General features: G+C 41.1%; 1 protein-coding gene and 1 pseudogene across 3 annotated transcripts in view; one reads left to right on the plus strand and one right to left on the minus strand.

Annotated features, from left to right (window-relative positions):
• Positions 1-4048: 4048 nt before the first annotated feature.
• On the minus strand, positions 4049-7852 carry LOC131502080 (suppressor of cytokine signaling 6-like; annotated as a pseudogene).
• Positions 7853-8310: 458 nt separating this feature from the next.
• OGT (O-linked N-acetylglucosamine (GlcNAc) transferase) overlaps positions 8311-22739 on the plus strand; it is a 36652-nt gene continuing 22223 nt past the window's right edge. Inside the window, exons 1-5 of one of the 3 annotated variants that reach the window (XM_058714361.1) lie at positions 8311-8574; positions 11389-11569; positions 12422-12665; positions 18801-18869; positions 22155-22271. In XM_058714361.1, the coding sequence (XP_058570344.1) occupies positions 8538-8574; positions 11389-11569; positions 12422-12665; positions 18801-18869; positions 22155-22271 (648 nt within the window). In that variant the 5' untranslated portion in view covers positions 8311-8537. Of the gene's footprint in view, positions 8575-11388; positions 11570-12421; positions 12666-18800; positions 18870-22154; positions 22272-22739 lie in introns of those variants that run through there. The other 2 variants (XM_058714362.1, XM_058714364.1) reach the window with 2 other exon arrangements.

Genomic DNA, 22739 nt, shown 5'->3' on the forward strand with positions numbered 1-22739 from the left:
GATTCCAGCCTTAGAACACAAATGGAGAAAAAAGTGGGGATACAGATATGTTTGAATGACAAAGTCATGAGTTTGACTTAAGACTTTTACCCTTGTGTTCAAATGAGGATAGAGAAAATGAAGTGACAAAGAAAGAAACATTTTGAATTGCATCTTTCGTCTTAGAAACATTTCCCTTTAAGGCTGTGTAACTGGAAACATTTTCTGCACAAGGTAATATCAAAACACTATATCATATCATTGCACAACGAATAAACAGTCTGCATTTCAAAATAACTAATAAATATTAGGAATAACCACCCCATGACTACTGAATCAGAGGTAAAATGATTAATAATTCCAAATTAATCAAGACGTAGCTAAATTAAAAAGAAACTAACAAAAAACTTTTACTTTTTTAAATGTTTAAATTTATTTTTGAGAGAGAGAGACAGAGACAGAGGGCAAGCAGAGGAGGTGCAGAGAGAGAGGGAGACACAGAATCCAAAGCAGGCTCCAGACTCTACACTGTCAGAATGCAACCCGACACAGGGCCCAAACCCACGAACTGTGAGATCATGACTTGAGTCGGACGCTTAACCTGTTGAGCCACCCAGGCACCCCAGAAAAAACTTTTGAAAAATGGTATGTATATGGTAGGCAATAAGACTTCCATATATCTGATATGGTCTTAACATTTTTTTTACATAATGCTTCACATTTTTCACACTTTTTGAACTAGAGTATTTGGTGGGGGCAGGGGTCAAATCTAGCACATATTCCTAGTGACTACATTAATGAAACCTATGAATCCAATTGCAAAACAATGTTTTCTTTGTATCTAAATCCATTAAAAACTTGATAAAACGTTTAATGTCGTAAGAGAATCCAATCTATTTATGAAATTTAGTTGTGCAATCAAGTTCTACCCAAGAAAATGTTGACTAAGGTGAAGAAATTAGGAGAAAATGTTTGCCAAAGGAAAGTAACACAAAAATTGCTATGATAGGAATCAAACACCATGTAATATTTCTTGAATAACGTTCTAGGGGTGCCTGTGCGGCTCAGTTGGTTAAGCATGTGACTTTGGCTCAGGCCATGATCCCGGTTCTTGGGTTCGAGCCCTGCATTGGGCTCCATGCTGACAGGTCAGAGCCTGGAGCCTGCTTCAGATTCTGTGTCTCCCTCTCTCTCTGCCCCTCCCCCGCTTACAAACTCTCTCTCAAAAATAAATAAACATAAAAAGTCTAAAAAAACACAACAGTTCTAGTTCCGTGGATCTGTATATGTTATGCCCATTTGTATCAGAGTTTAATGACTGAAAAGTCAACGATTTCTAAATTGGTGGCATACATTTCTTAAAGATTTTTAGAAACTTTAAAAAAAATATTTATTTATTTTTTGGGAATGCAAGCTGGTGCAGCCACTCTGGAAAACAGTATGGAGGTTCCTCAAAAAACTAAAAATAGAACTACCCTATGACCCAGCAATTGCACTACTAGGCATTTATCCAAGGGATACAGGTGTGCTGTTTCGAAGGGACATATGCACCCCCATCTTTATAGCAATACTATCAACAATAGCCAAAGTATGGAAAGAGCCCAAATGTCCATCGATGGGTGAATGGATAAGGAAGATGTGGTATATATATACAATGAAGTATTACTTGGCAATCAAAAAGAATGACATCTTGCCATTTGCAACTACGTGGATGGAACTGGAGGGTATTACGCTAAGCGAAATTAGTCAGAGAAAGACAAAAATCATATGACTTCACTCATATGAGGACTTTAAGAGACAAAACAGATGAACATAAGGGAAGGGAAAGAAAAATAATATAGAAACAGGGAGGGGGACAAAACAGAAGAGACTCATAAATATGGAGAACAAACTGAGGGTTACTGGAGGGGTTGTGGAAGGGGGGATGGGCTAAATGGGTAAGGGGCATTAAGGAATCTACTCCTGAAATCATTGTTTCACTATATGCTAACTAATTTGGATGTAAATTTAAAAAAATAAAAAATAAAACAAGTTAAAAAATAAATGTTTATTTATTTTTGAGAGAGAGAGAGAGAGAGAGGAGACATAATGAGTGGGGGAGGGGCAGAGAAAGGTGGAGACACAGAATCTGAAGCAGGCTCCAGGCTCTGAATTGTCAGCACAGAGCTGGACGCAGGGCTCAAACTCATAAACTGTGAGATCACGACCTGAGCCAAAGTCGGACACTTAACTGACTTGAGCCTCCCAGGCACCCCGCATTTCTTTAAGAGTTTTAATGTAAGGTTATTTAAAAATATAAACCACTAGATGAAAATAAAGGCAACAGAAAAATTCAACTTTTCACAACTAAAAAATTAGCACAATCTTTTAAAAAAAATTTTTAATGTTTATTTTTGAGACAGAGAGAGAGCATGAGTAGGGGAGGGGTGGAGAGAAAGAGAGGGAGACACAGAATCTGAAGCAGGCTCCAGGCTCCAAGCTGTCAGCACAGTGCCCAATGTGGGGCTTGAACTCAGGAACCGTGAGATCATGCCCTGAGCTGAAGTCGGACGCTCAACCGACTGAGCCACCCAGGCGCCCCCCAAATTAGCACAATCTTAAAACTAATTGAGAGTAGGGACACCTGGGTGGCTCAGTCGGTTGAGTGTCTGGCTTTGGCTCAGGTCATGATCTCATGGTTCCTGAGTTAGAGCCACACGTCAGGCTCTGTGCTGACACATGGAGCCTGTTTTGGATTCTGTCTCCCCCTCTCTCTGTTTCTCCCCTATTTGAGCTCTGTCTCTCTTTCTCAAAAATAAATAAATGTTAAAAAAATTTAATTTAAAAAAAATAATTGAGAAGAAAGTGTTGCCAATTCATGATTCTAAATCTTTCTAAAGTATGAGATTAAAAATCACTTTCAGGGGTGTCTGGGTGGCTCAGTCGGTTGGGTTGGGTCATGATCTCACAGTTTGTGAGTTCGAGCCCCCATTGGGCTCCGGGCTGATGGCACAGAGCCTGGAGCCAGTTTCAGATTCTGTGTCTCTCTCTCTCTCTGCTCTCCCTCCCTTGCTCGTGTGCTCTCTCTCTCTCTCTCTCTCTCAGAAATAAATAAACATTAAAAAATTAAAAATATCATTTTCAGTGTATATGTAAATTCTACATTTTATCACATGGATACGTTTCTTTAACACTATCTTTTGAAAATAAGCCGTTAAAGGAGACAACGATTTTTATTCTAGAAGTTTTATTCAACTCTACTTTGGGTTGAATACACATGCAGTGTGCTGTCAATACATAGAAATCACAGCAGATAGCAGCAAAGGATGGTGGGGGGTGGTGGATTAAGGAGAATCTGATAATTCACATTGTGATTTTTTTCCTCATGGTGGAAGAGAATTCACTCTTTTTTCATTTTAGAGAGAGATAGCAAGTGCATGTGAGTGGGGGAGAGGAGGAGTGGGGGGAGAGGGACAGAGAGCGGGGGACAGAGGGAGAGAGTCTTAAGCAGTCTCCACACCCAGCACGGAGCCTGATGCAGGACTCCATCCAAGATCTTAGGATCATGACCTGAGCCTAAATCAAGAGTCAGATGCTCAACAGAGTGAGCCACTCAGGCGCCCTCATACTTCACACTTTTAAAACTTCAAGACTTTTCTTTTTCTTTTTTTTAAAATTTTTTTAATGTTTATTTATTTCTGAGACAGAGAGAGACAGAGCACGAGTGGGGAGGGGCAGAGAGAGGGGGAGACACAGAATCAGAAGCAGGCTCCAGGCTCTAAGTTGTCAGCACAGAGCCGGACACGGGGCTCAAACTCACAAGCTGTGAGATCATGACCTGAGCCGAAGTCACCCAACTGACTGAGCCACCCAGGCGTCCCCAAGACTTTTCTTTTTAAAGAACCCAAAATAAATACATGATAACTTGCTGACACTTCTCCGCCCCTAAACAAATTGATTACTCTTTGCACTGAAAACTGTAACAGTTGTAGCAGCAAAAGTTTTTAATAGCAATGAAAGTTTGCAAACTATATTTCAATCTTTTTCTTGAACTCAAAAAGTGCAAGATGCAGGGTTCTGCTAATGTTCATTAATGCTGTTCCTGTCCATAATCCTTCATTTTGTTGGCAAAGGCGGTTTTTGAATTAAGTCTATTTTGGTATACAGAAACATAACAAAATGAGGCAGGTATTGCAAAGAACGCACCTGCATGAATCGCAACACCCAACTGGTCAGTTTGAAAAGGGTAAATGGCAGATTCAGGCAACGGAGGCTGTGAATAACGAAAAGCTCTATTTTCAGAGTCCCTGGTTGAATATTTATTTAGATCAGGAATTGTCCATCCACATCTGGTTGTTGACAAAAGCGAAACCGACTGTTTGAGTGCTCAATTCTAGTGTGATATGTTTCACCATGGGAGTGAAAGCTTGAGCTTAAAAGATAAGTCATCAGAACTATCCAGAACAAGAAAAGCACCATCTGGCACATTTATTAGATTCCCTTCTGCCTCCCAGCATGTGACCAGTTCCCAGGACCATCTTTAGTTCACAAGTTTTTTCAGCACCTCTGTCATTCTTGTCACAACCATAAGACCACTACTTTCCATTGACTCATAAACTCTTGCAACCCCAGGAGCAGAGTCAGGACCAACATTGAAATGATAGCACATACTGTTAGACACAAGAACATCTGTGCCAGTGAGTCCACTAAAGTTGCTTTGGATTTGATTATTCCACATTGGAGGTAGTAATGGTGAGCGTGGAGGGACATCGTCATGACTTACTCTTGGGCTCTGCAATGTGATGCCTATAGTGTCAGCAAGCCATTCACAGACTGATCCACAAAGATCTCTGGGGCAATGACTCTAGGCCCTGGTCTACCTGACTTCCATTTTCAGAGAGAGTTCCCTCCCACTTGAGAAGGAACTGCAGAAACTTCCATGGGAGAAGAACTGATCAGACAATAGCTGGATGATCCTTCCAAAGAACACATCCCTTCACCTACAGGCACAGAACACCGAATGCAGTACTGAGGTGTAGGTCCAGTAAGTACAGACACATATTCATTGAGGTGATGATGCAAATCTTCCTTCTGAGATTCTGAACTCTTTGGTGAATTCTTCTTTTGTTCTTGGCACGCAGTTCCTTAGGTTGTGAAAATCTTTTCAAAGATCATTCCATGCTGGATGAACCAAAGCTTTGACTCTTGCCTCCTGCATTTTGAAACACCTCTCTTCAGAGTTTGTGGGTCAAGAGGCCACCGGTGAGCCTGTAGTGATGGTTGCCATCAAGAGAAGCAGACTTTATTGGTCTTTGAATCTTTTTTTTTTAATGTTTATTTTGAGAGGGAGTGTGTCTGAGTGAGAAAGGGAGAAGGATAGAGACAGAGGATCCAAAGCGGGCTCTGTGCTGACAGCAGAGAGCCGGGTGCGGGGCTTGAACCCACGAGCGGTGAGATCATGACCTGAGCCGAAGCCGGACACTTAACCGACTGAGACTGAGCCACCCTGACGCCCCTGAGCGCGCACACCTTTAAAGAGTATCAGTGCTGAGGAGAGGAAAAGGTATCCTCAATTGGCAGAGCTCCTAGAGTGTGTGCTCCCCTAGCCTTCCTGCTTTTGTTCTGCAGAAAGCAGCCTTTTAAATGTACCCATTAAGGTTTCACTCTTTGATCTATTTTTTTCCCCAACTTTTTCATCTCGACCGTTGATAATCACAGCTGTTCACATCTCCATCTTAGCGGCTACCAAATAAGGCATCGTGTTTTCCAAACTCCCTGGCTACTGATGGTTCTTGTACTACCGTGAAGTCCGTTTTCTCGTGGACTTTTATTCAGGTTCAAATATTTCTGGAAGGGTTTAAGACGGATTTTCTTCGTGGTGGCTAGTTTGCGGACCCCGAGGGATCCATCTCTCTCTCTGGAATGTTATCCCCGAACATCTGGAGAGCCCGCGGGTCGACATCCGTGTGTTTCTGCAGCTTCGTTGAACCTCTGGAGCCATTTTTCCGGCGGCAGCGGCGCGGCGGGAGGCGGCGGCCGCGGACAGAGCGTGACTCTCGCTCCCTCGCCCGGAGCTGGCGCGAGCGCGGAGAAACGGGTGCTCTTTGGAGCCGCTACATTTGTGGTCGTTTGCTACACGGTAACAAAAACCTAATGCGCCACTCGCGATGTTAGTGGGAAAACAAAGTTTTGGATTGGGGTGGAAGAAGCAGCTGGTTTATTTCAGATGATTCTGAATTTAGAATTGCGGCACATAAAAGGGAGAAAAAAAATCCACAGAAATCTGTGTGAAAGAGAATACACAAAAGCACCCTCTTCACTGCCCACGTCAGGCCTTCTTGGTCACCCTCCTCCAGCCTGAAGTGTCTATTCCCTCCCCCAGATATTTATAGACCTGAATGTAATTTATCACCTAAATAATACTCTTCTGTTTTATGCTCTAGTGGCTTTTTAGTGTCTAACTAACTGGGCTTCAAGTTCCTTGGGGGCAAGATCTGGTCTTGTTGATTTTTGTGTTCCCCGCGGTGCCTGGCACAGAGACTCTAGTAAATTTACTGGACTGGCCAAAGACGGCATGTTTATCTATTGAGTAAATCCTTCAAACTAAACCTTCCAGGTGCTATGCCTGGAAGGTACCTGGAGGGGGTTCTTGAGAGTTCAGCTGGGTTTTTTCCCTATAGAACCACTGTGAGCCCCACCATCCAGCTTTCCACAGCAACGAAATGTATCATAACATTCTCTGACTCTTCTCTCAGGGTAAGGAAACTCAGATCACAAGTATGGATAGGCCAAATAACCTACCTGACAGGGAACAGGACCTGGCATTGAACGACAAAAAGAATTTTACTTAATCAGCTAGCACACACTGATCAGTGAGGCCTAAATATCTACCAGTGGCATCTGAGAAGTCTGTTCTAAAAGTTGAAAAGCTGAGTTTATTCACCACAGGTGGGGCACTCGTAATGAGAGGCGGGGAGAAAAGGCTTTCCAGGTTAAATCAATTTGAGAGAAGAAAGTGGTACCCAATTTTCAGCGAGAGTTTGTGGAGTAAACTTTGTCTTTTTCATTGCATGTGACTCTTAATTATTGGATGTGATGGAAGAAATTCTCATATGAATTTTCTCTGTGCTCATATGCATAATTAACAGTTTGCGAGCTGTCTTGAAGAAACTGAGGCAGAACTGGAGGGCTTAGTTTTTTTTTTTAACGTAGTCAAATGACTAGGTAGTAGAAAGGTTTAAAAGAAATTTACTGACCTGTTTTCTTAGATCAAGAATAACTTTGAAATAAAAGGCTCTGAGAGATCCACCTTGTTGCCTCCACGAGTTTATAATAATTTCTTGCTGATGTGGCAAGGTACCTTAAATCCTTTGTGCAAGGAGATACAGATTAATACCTATGTTACAAAATATCTGAACAATGGACTTGAAACTACAGGGGGGATCATAAGAGGTGATTTGCCCAAGGAAGTGGAGGCAGTTCAGACTCAATGTAGATGTGTAGTCTTAGGTAGATGGCAAGTGAATTCATCTGTCATTGTTGAGCTGCCTTGAGCTAAATGGAACCATCGATTGTTAGGATTTGCAAAGCTGTATGATGGAAATGAAGTCACAAGTCCGAAGGGAGTGAAGGATTTTGACGAATATGAATCATCTTTAACATTTTTATGGTTGCCTTTGGAATGCAAAAGCATTTGAAGCATTTGCCTCAATACCGTGGGCAGAACTACGCTGAACACCAAAACGATTTTGAAATTTCCGGCTATATGGCTAACATCTGAGATGTTTGGGTTCCTTTGGCCCTGTGAAAGTTATCAGTGTTTTTCATCGAAGTGCTTAAATCAGTGGCTGGAGTCAGAATTAAGACTTGTTCAAATCCTAACCTTCTCCGCCATCGTTTCGAACAACAGTTCAGTCTGTGAAATATAAACATTCAAATTCACTTGCTCAGGTTGATCCATCAACCTTGTAACTATCGATTTTTACACGAATAAAGTTGACGAGATTTTTTTAGACGCCTCTGGCATTTACCTTAAAATCTACTCTCTTGGGTAGGTAATAGACTGTATAACTCCGGCAAAAATATTTTCGTTTTATAGACGGGTTTCTTTTTAAGCTTCCGCTTCGCTATTGAAAAACTTGGCCGCTCCTGCCCCAGACGGTGCCCTAACCACGAGTAAGGTTGACAGGGTTGCTCGCATGCGCTCTCGCCACAATCGTGTTTGTCGCAATGGGCCCGGGCGGAAGGTTACACAAGAGCTAGCGACATTGATTATAGTCATTTTGTCGGTTGCGCTGGTTACCGCGCTACCTCCGCGCTGGTACTTGATTGTAACAGAAAGTAGTTCCGGCCCGTGTTGTTTCAGCCGAGGAGCCGTCGCCGCCATTTCAAGACCGTGAGAGGTAGATGGCCAACCAGAGTTCTAAGGTTCGAAGCCTGTAACTGCTGCCGCCGCTTAAGCCTGCCAAAATACTGGTGCGTCTGCTGCCCTCTTACTTACTACCTCCAGAAACATTCTTGCCAGTAGTGGCGGCAGTAGGTCAACTACCCCCTTCTCGTTCTCCTTCAAGAAGCTCCAGATGGCGTCTTCCGTGGGCAACGTGGCCGACAGCACAGGTACCGGTGTCTGTTCTACCTTGGCAGAAGCCCCTTTGGGGTCTCGCGCCGTCGTCTACCTCTCGTCACTCCCTTCCTTTCCCCTAGCCATCCTCATCACATCGGCGGCATTGCTGAGCTTTTCGTCTACCGGCATCTGTTCGGGTTTTCCGCTGTTCGCTCCTCAAACATTTCCTCTTGTTCGCTTTTTGCTTCCATTTTTTGCTTTTTTAATCCCATCAATTTTCTAGCTTCCTACTCTTTCGGGACGCTTCTACCACACGTGCGCGCTTAGAATGTCTCGGAATGGACTGCGTTGGAATCCCTGCCCTTTCCCTCTCCTTCGCATCCCATTTCCCCCCCCAGTTCGGCCTACCGCCCCCCCCCCTCCAGAACCGCCCCCCACCCCAGCCCTTTCCCCCTAGCCAGATTTGGTTCTTTTCTGTCAGTCTAGGGCGGGGGTGCCATTCCGATGTAGTCATAGCCTCACTTTGCATCACCCGAGGACGAGCAAAAGCTCCTTGGGTGTGCTGTAAGTAACCTCGGAAGAGGGGATACTGAGCGGCGCCCCGCTGGGCAGCGCCTTTTTGGTGTTCGGTCGAGCGGCCCCGGCCTCGATTGGAAATTTCCAGGGGTTCCTTTGGCCACCGCCCGATTCCACCCGCTGCCCCCAGCCTGGATCTCCCACCCCGTATTCCCTCCCCTCCCGCGGGGAACCACACCCTTTCCTTCTCGAGGTTGCCAGCCCTGCGGGCCACTTCCCATCCTTGGGGATAAACCGGCCCGGCGCTGGTGCTTTGGCGTTGACTACCCTGCCCGCCGAATTCCTGCTTTGTGTTACTTTCTCCCTGTATTCTTCCGCCGCCTCCTCCTCTGGGTCTTCCATCCCCATTCTTTAGCTTGGTATTTCTTTATTCATAGGGTATGTTATTTTTTTTTAAGTTTTCATCCCTGCTTGAAGAGTTTGTAAAGCAACTGGAGTGTAGCTGCACAAGTGCAAGGCGGTTGCCCTTTTAGACCATTGAGTCGAGAGCATTCGGTACTAAAAATAAGAGAACCAAATTATAGGAGTGTCCTTCAGCTGCCTTTCCTTATTGAGGCTATTTGGGGCGGAAGGGGGGGAACTGGGCTGTGGTTCTAAGGTTTCCCACGAGGTTATTTTGTTTTTTTCTCAGTTGAGATATGTCAAGGGTTTTATTATTTTTGGACATTCTGCAGCAAGTAGTAGGCGAATCTTCAGTTGTATCTTATCCACGAGATTGTAGGTAGTGGGGTTAATAATTAGTGGGTGTTCCCCTTCCTTCCAGGGATTCTGAAAGATTTAAGATTCTGTAGTAGCTTGGCCTTTTCTGTGTGTGTTATTTTATTTGAGGAAGTTGTCATTTCAAGTGTTAATATTAGCAGATAAGGGGCTTTGAAAAGTTGATAAAGTGATGTGTTAAGGAGCTAGGAAGTTCTAGAGACTGGTCTAAAGTGTAATTGATTCTCTAGCTTCTGTTTTGGGTAGAACCTCACCCAGGTTTGGATGCAAGTCGCTGCTCTGGTGTAGTGGTCAGCTTTACATTCTGTCAGGAAATTTACTTTGCTTTCCTGAGTATACAGATAACTTGCCAGTTCTGATGGTTGGGGAGCTAGGCTAAAGTTTGAGCTTGTCCCTATGACCTTGGTAGAATTTAAGTAATTTGTACATCGTTTCCCATTCCAATCTCCTAATGAAAGTGCTATGGTCAAATTCCTAGTAATGTGTCATTGTTTAAGTGTTTACAATCGAGACTTAGGCAGTTTCTTGTTTTTCTTCCCTCTCTGGGCTTTAGCTGCACCCTTAGTCTTTATGTATCTGATTTAAGTCAGATGCAGCAAAATGCTTTTCATTTGTTATTCATTCTGTCACATTTTATCCAGTGGTTATATACTTTAGCATTTCCCCATTCTTTAAAAAAACTGTTGCAGTTGTAGGCGACTGCTTGGTTTATGTAGGGTTGTTTGCAATGTCTTGATCCTTTAGTCGGTGTCAGAGCTCTTTGGAAAATGCTAGTCTTAAACAACAGTGTGGGTGGGATTTAGCTAATTTGGTCTCCATTGTGAATTTGGGGTAATAGAGGAGCGATATAATCGTGGGTCTTTATTTAAAATGTCTGATGACCCTTTTAAATATTTGAGCTCTTGAGAGACTAATTCATCTTGTTTATCAGCTGTTTTAAAAATAGCACCTTTACTTTCAGGCTTTTCTCCCCTCTTCTGGTTTCTAGTGTATCCCTTAATTGAATCAAGCAGTTGTGAAATCTGCAAAAACATCAATGTAATTTTAAGAGTTAAAAACACATCTGGTGTTGCTACTCAGGTTAAGAGAGTTACCAGTACTCCACCCCTCCACCTCCCGCAAATCCAACCTAAAGCATGGGACAGAGTATTGTTTCCAGTAGGTTATTCTGACGACATTAAATCTTTGTGACTTTGCAAATCACGTTTTGTGTTTTGTTTCTGTATGTTAACTAAGGTGTAAGGAATAATGTGTAGTGAATCTTTAGATGCTACCTCTGATTTATAATTTAAAAGTACAAAGTATATTTGTTCATAAAATGTAATCTTATTTGGAAGTAAATGTTTCTGTCTAGTCTGGGAAAGAAAAGTTAATGCTGAATTCTAAAAATACCACTTCTGCACCTGATGTTAACTTGGGGGTATAAATAAAGTGCAGAACACTCTAGTGCTTTACATAGTTTCAAGCGTTTTCATCTTTGAGTTTAATATACCATATTTTTACATTTTTTTGTTTGCATTTCTAACTTTTTGTTTTCCCCCCTCCTTCCCTCAAATGTTTTGATGATTCTCCAGAACCAACGAAACGTATGCTTTCCTTCCAAGGGTTAGCTGAGTTGGCACATCGAGAATATCAGGCAGGAGATTTTGAGGCAGCTGAGAGACACTGCATGCAGCTCTGGAGACAAGAGCCAGACAATACTGGTGTGCTTTTATTACTTTCATCTATACACTTCCAGTGTCGAAGGCTGGACAGGTAGGAGATGGGGGGGTTACCTGCTGGTGATTGCTGCCTCTGGGTGTTGAGCCTAAAAAATGATACTTAAATATTTGAACTGGAAATTTTTCCAGTACTGGGTTTCAACTGAGCCACCAACGCACATCTGCTCTTTTGCCCACTTGTGACATGCCCAGCTGCCAGTTTTTCTCCCTTTTGTGGTGCTGGTTATATTATCAGTATGGCTAGGGACCTTTTCTGGCTTTTTTCCCCCCACCTACATCTGCTTTCTTAACTCTGTTCAGAAAATAAATTATTGTTAGTATGCATCTGAGCATCCAGTCTCACCTTTGTAAGATGTGTCAGCTTGAGGAATGGAAATGCTCAGAAATGAGGGTGTATATTGCTGTTAGGAGATGCATATGTGGTTGAAGTTGCAAATGCACAAGTCATTATGATATGCTACTTTTAGCTAATCAGCTGAATTAATCAAAAGGGAGGAATCTGTGTTCTTATCCTTTTAATAGATTGCCATTCTGGCTTATTTAGACATTTAAAGATGTGTGTCATTATATGTTAACAAATGGAAGATGAGATGAAAGTCCTGCACAGAGCATTTTCATTCTTAATCTTAGTGTTCATGGCTTCCTATGTGGCAGTTCGGTAATAAGACTTTGGTAAGAATTTTATCTCCTAAGAAAAAAGGATTCCGATTTGAAATTTGGAACTTTGATTTCCGAAATTTTTCTTACTATACACTAGTTAAAAGACAATGTATTGTTACATAATTAGCAATAATAGCACAGGATCTTCAGAAACTGAGTTGCTTATGGGCCGTACCCTCTTGTGTAACATGCATACCCATGTGCCAATACTTTTCGCTTTTTCCAGATCTGCTCACTTTAGCACTCTGGCGATTAAACAGAACCCCCTTCTGGCAGAAGCCTATTCGAATTTGGGGAACGTGTACAAGGAAAGAGGGCAGTTGCAGGAAGCGATTGAGCATTACCGGCATGCATTGCGTCTCAAACCAGATTTCATCGATGGTTATATTAACCTGGCAGCTGCATTGGTAGCAGCAGGTGACATGGAAGGGGCAGTGCAAGCTTATGTCTCTGCTCTTCAGTACAATCCTGTGAGTAAAATTTTAATGGTTATTATTTTCCCTTTACAGAAGCCCAGAAAGAAACATAGCCTGCTACTTCAGACATTAAGTAGGCCTTTTCTTTTGCATGGAATAGAGTTTAGAAATGTTAGTTTACTTAAAATGGTGCAATTGCTTTGACCAGGTCTGCATTATGTTTTAAAAAATTCATTTTATCTAGTAAGTTACATTGAAATGTAAAAATTATCCTTCTTGAAAGGAACTCTACATCTATTTTTATAATGCCTGTAAAAGTACAGAACATTTGACATTGTTTCTTTGGGTTGTTTTGAATAAATTTGGATACATTCTGATAGGTATTTGTAACAGTTAATTGATTTTCAAGGAGTAGTGGATAAAGGGCCTTAATCTTTAAAATAGTTAAGATGCCACTGTGCGGATCAGTGACATGGAAACTAGGTTGCAAAATTTCTTAGTGTCTTAATTCTTTTTCTTCTTTCAACATAATTAAAAGTGGTAGAATGGAGGTGGTAGTATCCAAAGCAGGTTTTTGATTAGTTCTTAAATTGTTTTGTTTAAACTGCAGATGTTTTCTGGAGAACAGGTGAGGCCCAGCTGGCAGATGTTACGTTCACACTGTATTAGGGTCTCTGAAAGAGTCATAAAAAAAAAGTAAGACTTGCCCTCAGAACTTTTAATGTAGTTGGGGAAAGAAGATAGATACAAACTTAAGAGGTAATGATAGAGGGAGTGTAGGAATCTGGAAAAAATCAAGAATGTGTAACCAAGCTAAGTAGTCAACATTTAGTATTGCAGCAACTCTGGAAGTACTTAATAAGTAATTATGTTAGGTACCATTTGTTGAAGGGCTACTATGTCCTCAGACACTGTGCCAGTTGTTTCAGATGTTGATATTAATGTTTACAATGGTCCTTTGAGATAGATGGTATTATTGCAAATTTTACGAATTAAAAAAAAATAGGGGTAATGTAACTTTCTTGGGATCACACAGCTAGTAATGGTGAAGTAAGGTATTAAAACCTGAGCCTAAATGTCATTCTTTCTCTCCTGGTAACATTTTTTTTAAAAACTCAAGTATAATTAACATACAGTTATTAGTTTCAGCTGTAAAGTGTAATGATTCAACAGTTCTATACATTACTCAGTGCTCATCACAGTAAGTACATTTTGTAATGCTTATTTATTTTGGAGAGGGAGAGGGAGAGAGAGAGCGAGCAGGGGGGAGGCAGAGAGAGAGAGAAGGAGATACAGAATCCAAAGTAGGCTCCAGGCTCTGAGCTGTCAGCACAGAGTCCGATGCAGGGCTTGAACTCTGGAACTGCGAGATCATGACCTAAGTCGAAGTCGGACGCTTAACCGATTGAGCCACCCAGGCAGCGCCCCTAAGTTTTGTTTTGTTTTGTTTTGTTTTTTTAATGTTTGAGAGAGAGGGCATGCAAGTAGAAGCTGGGGAAGGGGCGGAGAGAGAGAGTCCCAAGCAGTCCTCCCACTAACAGTAGTCCCAAGAACCATGAGATCATGCGAGACCTGAGCTGAAATCAAGAGTTGGTCACCCAACTGACTGAGCCACCCAGGTGCCCCACAATAAGTATACGCTTAATCCCTTTCACCTATTTTCCTCCTCCTCTCTGGCAACCATCACTTTGTTCTCTATATTTAAGAGTCTGTTTTTTTGTCTCTTTTTTGTTTGTTTCTTTTAATTGAGCTTGAATATCTTGAAACATAGAAGAGAGAAGAAATAAAAGATTAAAAAGGGAATGATGTGCCCAACGGGCACACAGCCCTTAAATACCATTTGAAAACCATTGATCATGTTCTGCCATCTCTTTATCCCTATTTTACAGGTTAGGAAACTGCAGCTTAATTTAGTAGCTTGTGCAAAGATCTGAAATCGCTTTTTATCAAGACATCTTTTAATGATTTTGCCAGTTAATTTTGAGTTTAACATTAGTTATGTATGTATGTTAATTGCTTTTTGTATGGATACAGGGAAGTCTTCCAGCTACCCTTCTTGGAGGTAGCCAATGAAATTAATTTCTTAAGTATCTTTTCAGAGATACTCAATGCCCACATGTAAATCTGAGTGGCTGTTTGTAATTTTTTCTTTAAAAAATACAAAGTACTTTTTATAAATTGCAGTACTCTTTAGCTAGTTACAAAAATTATGGGGAAATCCCCATAATTGGCCCCTGTTCTTGCCAGGGCTCAGAGTTCACTTGTGCACCTAGATGTCACAGTAAGTTCTTTCCCTTTATTAATCAGGGTTGGTTCCACCCTTCTTTTGTTGATTGAGTATAAACTCACTTGTACCCTCTTACTTACATAGCTGTGGCCCCAAACATCTTGAACTCTGATTCCCCTTGGCTCAGGTTTCAAATTGTTTACATATGTAGCAGAGCAGTCTATTCCTGCTGACTATATACCAAATTGTAGGAGTATGATGAGAAGGGAAAACTACAGTGAGAGACAGAACCATGTTTTTTAGTATCTAACCTGTCCACATAAAGCTGGTTGTTGTGCCCTACCAAAGAAATAAAAAAGTCCTAGAATATAGAATACATCATGGGACTACTGCTTGAAGGCTTTGAACAGCTATTCATTCCCATCTGGTTCTGTGTTTCTATTTGTGGAAGGTGCTGCTTTATTTTTATTCCTTTACCAGTAAGAATGGAAAGAGGATTGTGCAAACTGCTTCTTTCCACCTAAATAGACTATAGCAATCATGCTTTACCTTATTTCAGGATATCTAATCTTAGCTAGATTTCAGCTTACTCTTAAATGCCTTTGTCAATTCAGTACTGACAGAGAATCTTGAGTCTGTTCCTAAGTTGTATCCTTGTTGGCAGTGCATTGTTGTCCTGAATCATAGATGTAGTTGGCATTCTATGAAAAATAGTTAAAATCAGGTTATTTTGTTTTTGCAGCAGTGAAAAGGTAAAATGTTATGATGGTATTCTTGGGAACCTGTTTTTGGCAGTGTTTATCTTTTTCAGTTAGTGATAGAAGTTATTCTGTGACTTGATTATAGAAGTTTTAAGACCTAGAGCTGTTTCATATTTTGACATTTTGAATTGTCTTCTGTGATGTCGGTTTAATAAGTTAACTGAAATTTTAGTCCATTGTATTTGAAGGTCCTCTTGCAGCTGGTAATCTACATGATGGCTCACCAGAGTTCCAGCAGTCCCTTTTATGAATTACGTATAAAATTGTCCTTTGTAAAACGACTATAACCTTGAGTTGCTCTAAGGAGTGTTGTTTCTGGGTTTGTTGGTTGTTGAAATGTTGCTTTGGCTTTGATTGTGGATGCAGAACACTGAGAGCTCCTGGCATCCTGACCATCACATGTTACTGTCACGTTGTTACTGTTACGAGCTTCACTTAACGCAGATAAACTGTAGAAAACAGTATCTTTCTATCTCTCTCTGCTTTTTATTGTGTTTGCTGTGCAAATGTCACATTTAAATATTTGAGTGCTTATTGTGTGTGCAGTGCTTTATTAGGAATTGGGGGTGATATGTGCTGGGGAGAAAAAGTTGAGGATTTTAACATGAGATAGAACCTGACCCATAAAGGGAAAAAGGGCGTAAGTTCCTTGGATGATTACTGTTAGAGAGTATTAATCAGAAGATTTTCTTGAGTGGGTGCTTATAACCTAAGCATTCTGTAGGAAGGTAAATAGCAAGTAGACTTCCTTGGCTGAAGTGGTGAGTCAAGTAGTAACAAGAAGTGAGTGTAGTAGAGGAGAGTCAATTTGAAGATTTAGAAGGAATAGAGAGGCTGAGGAGTTTAAATTTAATTTGAGAGGCGATTGAGAACTACTGTAGGTTTTTATCAACCTGATTTTACTTCGTGTGTATGTGTATATATAGATGTTGTGGGTAGGGGTGGGGGCTGTAGGAGGAATGGCAGGAAATACTATTTTAGGAGGGGTGGTTATACAGGAAATTCTTACTCATTTTAAAGTAGTTTTAGGTTTTGAACTTTTGGGGGAATAATGGTACCCTTGAATTTCCTAGAAATCTGTTGTGTGTAAAGGTTTGGATTTCCAAATGGGAGAATTGGATTTCAGTATTCTACTGTATTTAATATGAAATATTTTAACCTTTTTCTAAAATTGCCTTGTTGATTATCTTATTATCTTGAAGATAGTCTATTTTTAACTGTGGGCATTGTGTTAACTTGATTTAGTATGCTGTAGTGGATCAAGATGATATCACTAAATAGAAGTAGATACTGTCAGGACTTGGATGGCATCCATCCAAGAGTTTATAGAAACTAGAGGGTAGGGGTGTCTGGGTGGCTCAGTTGGTTAAGTGTCCATCTTAGGCTCAGGTCCTGATCTCATTGTTCGAGAGTTCGAGCCCCGCATTAGGCTGAGCACTGACAGCACAGAGCCTGCTTCGAATCCTCTGTTTCCCTCTCTCTCTCTCTGCCCTTCCCCTTGCTTGCTCTCTTTCTCAAAAATAAACATTAAAAAAAACCCTAGAGGGTAAAAGTTGCCCAGTATCGTTGGCTAAAATGAATTGCTCATTCCGGTCACTGTTGGAGATTTATTGAAAGATTTTTGATTCTTATGGCAGAAAAGGCATAGGAATTGGTAAATGTCCAAAGATGTAGAACTACAATAATCAGATGTAGCAGTAGCTAGTATGAACAGATTGGATTGTTCAGTTAAGGTTGGCCAAAACAGAAGGGTAGCTTTAAAGTTTAGGAAAAAAAATTATACAAGTAGATAACAACGTTATAGAATTCATTACTTCTGAGAGTATAAATAGGGTTAAAAATGCTTAGACTCATTAGAGGAGGATAAATTTGTAATAAGATTGATGATACCTATGATTTTTTTCTTTTTTGAAGATTAGTATTAGCCTTTTGTACTTGAGGTCGTGGGAGACTGTCACTCTCTCCCAAAACGCCAGTCATTGCTTGATGGACTGGACACATCAGGTAGATCATGGAACTGACCCAGTATGGTCAACCATAAAGGTGTTCCCTGGCAGCCTGTTCTTTGCTGGCTGACTTTTGGTTCACTTGATGGATGATAACATACATTCACAAAGGCTGTTTATCAGTAAAATTGATCACCGGATTCTGGAAACCATATACAGTTGTTCATAGAGTAATATATATGATGATACTTTGGCACAACTGGCAAAAATTCACTTACTGGGACTTAATTTAAGGCTCTTTTACCCATGCAACAGTTTGGAATGATAGGCTTACTCCCTGTTGCCATTGTCTGTGCTTGTTGACTGATAGATTTGAATAACAAAGGCAAACAAGGACAAAAATTTAAGCTCACAGTTCTGATGAGTCTTTTTACTGATGAAGGGACTGGTGAGTCAGATGACTAGCAACACAGTTGCGCTGCTAATAAAAAGCAGAGTCAACTGCTTTTCATTATTCACCCACTCAACTCTAATGGCACTTAATACTAATGAGTAATCTAGTGGCAGGTGCCAGGATTGAAGCTTTGGTTGGATGGTAATCCTTCTGTCTAATACTGAAATGAAGTCCAGGCTTCTAAATATGCCTGACAGCCTAAGGGTAGGTTTGCTGATAGCCAGTCACAGCTAAATACTTTTTTTCACCATGGAAAATTTTTGGCCCTTGATACTGGAGTGATTCATCATAACCTTTGAACAAAATAGTTGAACAAATATTTAATGCTTTTTTTTCCTTTCTTTTTAAGGTGACTGATATTTAGGGAGAGGAGAAGCTATAGTAAGGCCCATGGTCTTTTATCTTAAACTGGTGGGATCAAATGTATTTCAAAATTCAGGATTTTTAGGATTTTAGAAAGGTGGTGATATCTGTATAAAACTCCCAGGTAGGTCTGGAGCAGCACCTTCTAGTAAGACACATTTATATTTCTGCAGCAAAAGGTGTGAATAGTCACACTAAGTGGGATTGGTAAATTTTATACATAGCTTCGCGCCAGTTCTGGTTAGGTTTAATCAAATAAGTTTTTTGGGAACTTTTTGGAATTTGGAATTGAGAATGAGGGATTGTGGTTCTCTATTTTCATTTGTCAAACAGAGTCTTCAGTTTACAGAAGAAAATGGCAGGGAGTTAGATGCATGAAAGTAATTTCAGGGTATTTTTGATCGACAGTATAATTAATGAATATCTCTCGGTTTCTAGGATTTGTACTGTGTTCGCAGTGACCTGGGGAACCTGCTCAAAGCCCTGGGTCGCTTGGAAGAAGCCAAGGTAGGTGTTTGATAGAACACATTTAAACATCAGTGTTATGAAAACTTGTACTTTTTGCCAAGTCTTCAACTCTTCATTGAGCTATCTCCAAAAAACAGTCCTATGAAACTGAGGAAAACTGTCGGCATGAATCACCTCAGACTAGAGCAGGGCCAGGCTTTGGCATTTCTGTTCTAAATCTGGGGGTAAAGCAAGAACCTGAACATTTTGGAGCCTTTCTGCTGAGCTAGATCATCTTTATAACAATGGGCTCCGTCATGATCTTATGTGGGAATAAGTAACATTCCTTCAAATCTGAGGCTTGCCTGCTGGTGACAAGCAGAGCGCCTGTGATTTGGCTCAAGACTCCTATATGATGCAGGTGCCATTGAAAATGCTGCTCTTCTAAGTCCTTTGTGGCTTGTAAGTGGAGAAGAATTTCATCCAAATGTTACCCTGTAATACTGGCATTTAAAATTCTTATTTAACCTTCCTCCCTTCATCTTCCTTACCCTTTTTACAGTGGAAGAAAGGCTGTTAAAATGATTGCAAATTAATAATTGGAACGTCCTGCCCCCTCTTGTCCCCACTCCCTCCCTAAGTTCCTTTTTCCTCTTTTCCAACCCTAGTTGTCTACCTTCTTTTCTTCCTTATTTCCTTCTTTTATTCCTCCCCACCCTACCTCCTTAAAAAAAAAGGCAGAAGGACAAAGCTGGTTTGTTTGGGAAATGGACTGATCGAAAGAAAACTTGCCAAAGTGGAAAGGTGGCTTTTAGCATTCTGTGTTTCCAAATAATGAATTTGAACATCAGGTTGGGTTATTAAAGCTTTTGGTATAATTGTAAATTAAATTTCCAAATGAAATTGTCTTGTTACAAGCCACCTTACGCAACCGCGCTGCAGGGGTGAGGAGTGGGGAGAAACCAGAATGCTTCTGAAACTCCCACCTGTTGCTCTGAGCCCCACGCGCATGCTAATGCGTGGAGTGTATGCGCAGCGTAGCTGTCTGTTTGACTGCTTCATCAGGGAGGGAGAAGGCTTTTCAGCACCATCTAATGTTAAAAGGCACTAGTTTTAAGTGCATAGCTCATAAATTCTGCTGACACTTTGGATTAACCTTTATGTAGGTTTCCAGCTAATGAATTGTAATGGATTTCAATCTTAGTTGATAAATCTAATTGGTAATTTATAGAACAAATATTGAATAAGCTCCTATTAATTGTCACCCCACCAAGCGGACAGCTAACATGAATTGCACTTCACTGCAGCTTTAGAGATCGGTTTAGGCTGAGACATTGCGCCTGCCTTAGGTTGCTGACTTCTTTATTTCAGAGCTCTGGAGACACCTAGTTTGAAAAATGTTTATTCTGTTTTTGTGAGACTTAGTGAACAAGAACATACTCTTGAGTGAAATGCAATGTATTTCTTTTGTAATCAGTGCATTTGAAAATTCAAGCCAGCATATTCCTAGTAGATGGAAGCAAAATTAAGTTGTCTTTGTAGAAAATGAAGAGCCTTTCTTCCAGCAAAAATCCCTGCTGTATGCAATAGCCCTGATTAACCCTCTCCCTTCTGCATGTTTCCCATGTTACAGACTTGAGACTGTCCTCATTCCCATATGTAATAGACATCCAAAGAATTTCAATTGCTTTGTTGAACTTTTACTAATGATCTTGTTTTTATTTTCTCTCTTGTTTTTGGTTTTTCACCATTGATATTGTATTTAGAAGGTTTCAGGTGGGTGAAACCTCCTATTCCATGCGTAAGGTGCCTCGCTGAAGGGAGCTCGAGGCCTGGATCTAGGGCAGACACACACCTCCTCCTCTTCCAGCAAGGAACGCACCGAAAAGTCACATGATGAGAAATATGGTAACGGGTTTGTAACTGCCACAGCAAAACAATTTGCCTCCATGCCTGAATCTTCTGTCTTGTGGCTTCAGAAACAGCTTAAAATAATTTTATTTACAAGCAAGTTATGTAAGAGAATGTTTTATACTATAGCCACAATTCTGTCAAAGATAAGTAAAAGTTAATTGATATTAAAAATTATTAGAGATAATTTACTAGTAAAAGCTTCTAACTCTTCTTGTTGTTCATTTTTTCCTTTTTTCTTCTTTGTTTGGATTGCAGCATTCTGCTCTTCTGATGATGCGCTGTGACCCTGCAGTAGCGCAAAGGCTGCGCAGCGTTAACGCGCAATGCGTGCAAATGAGCCCCTGTGAACGGTTGACTAGATGAGTAATCTGATTGACTGGCTCCCTCAGTCCTATTGTGTAGCCTTTTTGGATAAAATTGGGTTTTAACATACCTCCAGTCCAACTAATCTCATTAAACAAATATTCTCTATGGGCCTGTCTAGTAGATTAATGGATCTGGTTGGCCGTTTGCTGCGTCTAGGGGTGTTCTCTGTAGCGCAGCAGTTCGCAGCGATTGCGCAATGCGATGCTGTTAGGTCGCGCAAGCGATGTTTGCGCTCGCATTACAGGGACCTCAACCTAGGTGCAATCCTGTCATATGAGGTTTCAGCTTCAGTCCCCCTTGGGAGACAGGGGCATTGCGAGGATGTAACTTAGAGCCTGACCTTCTCATACCTGACATGGCAGAAAAACCCTTTTCTCCTCAGTAATATAGTTTTGACGTTAGCGAGGAGCGTTGTTGTTTAGAGCAGCATTTCCCAAAATGTATTTTGTGGTATTCTAAAAGTGTCTAATGAAAGAGTTCCATGGTCAACTAAGTTGAGGGAATCCTGTATAAACAAAGGGACTTAAGGAAGTTCTGTAGCAAAGAAACTGGGTTTCTTTTCTCCTAATTTACTTGATCATGGAATCCTTTTTTTCAGTGATACCCGTTAACATTTTGTAGAACACACTTTGGGAAACTGGTGAGGGGGTGGGGTGGGGTGGGAAAACTTGGCTTTAAGTGGCACTCTCTAGATGGGACTTGAAAACCTAGCAAAAGCCCTTAGGTGTTCAGATAAGAGGAGTCCAACATAGAGTCTTAAGGCAACTGACTTCCCAGATGAGTCCCAGTATGAGGGTCGGTCGTTGGTTGGCAGAACTGAACATGGTGGTTTGCACTTGGGTTCTGGTGGCGCAGGCGCAGGAGCAGCCAGCTGTGGCAGCGCATTAGTTTTGGCGCAAGCGAGCCTATGCTGCAGGGTCACTTTTGGCTGGTCAGAGAAGGAATAATGATATCACCTTCTTCCCCCCACCCCAATCTTTTTTTTTTCCCCTTTACAAATTTTCCCTTTTCCCTTTACCTCCTTCCCCTCCCATCTTCTTTCATTAACCCCGCCCCCCCCCCAAGGCATGTTATTTGAAAGCAATTGAGACGCAACCGAACTTTGCAGTAGCTTGGAGTAATCTTGGCTGTGTTTTCAATGCACAAGGGGAGATTTGGCTTGCAATTCATCACTTTGAAAAGGTTAGTTATTAAATTAATAATTGGAAGTGCTTATGTGTGCGGGCTGTTTTTATTTAGAGCTAAATAATAGGCCTTTACATGATCAGTCACATAATATCCTTGTTTCTCTGACCGTATTTAAGGCATTTGCTGGATGGTATATGATATAGCAGTTTCCAGTTTTGCATTGAAAATGTACTGTAGTAATTAAAAATCCATTTTTTACATGGGCAACTTTAAAAAAGCAGGGTTTCTTGGTCAAAAGGCTGATTTTAGCTGGGGGTAGGAAATGTACAAAATTCATCTGGAATGCCCTCTGTACCAGAAAGCATGGAAGCTTTGGTATTACTTTGATTATGTCTAAAGGACTCAGGAGGCAACTGGAAGAGGTTCACACTGGATAAAGATGGGACTTGAACATTAGGAATATTATAACGGAAATATATTGAAAATCCATGAGTTTATAAATATACTAAGAAGAAATTCAGT

This window comes from Neofelis nebulosa, chromosome X, assembly GCF_028018385.1.
Source record: "Neofelis nebulosa isolate mNeoNeb1 chromosome X, mNeoNeb1.pri, whole genome shotgun sequence".
In the NCBI taxonomy this organism is placed as follows: Eukaryota; Metazoa; Chordata; class Mammalia; order Carnivora; family Felidae; genus Neofelis; species Neofelis nebulosa.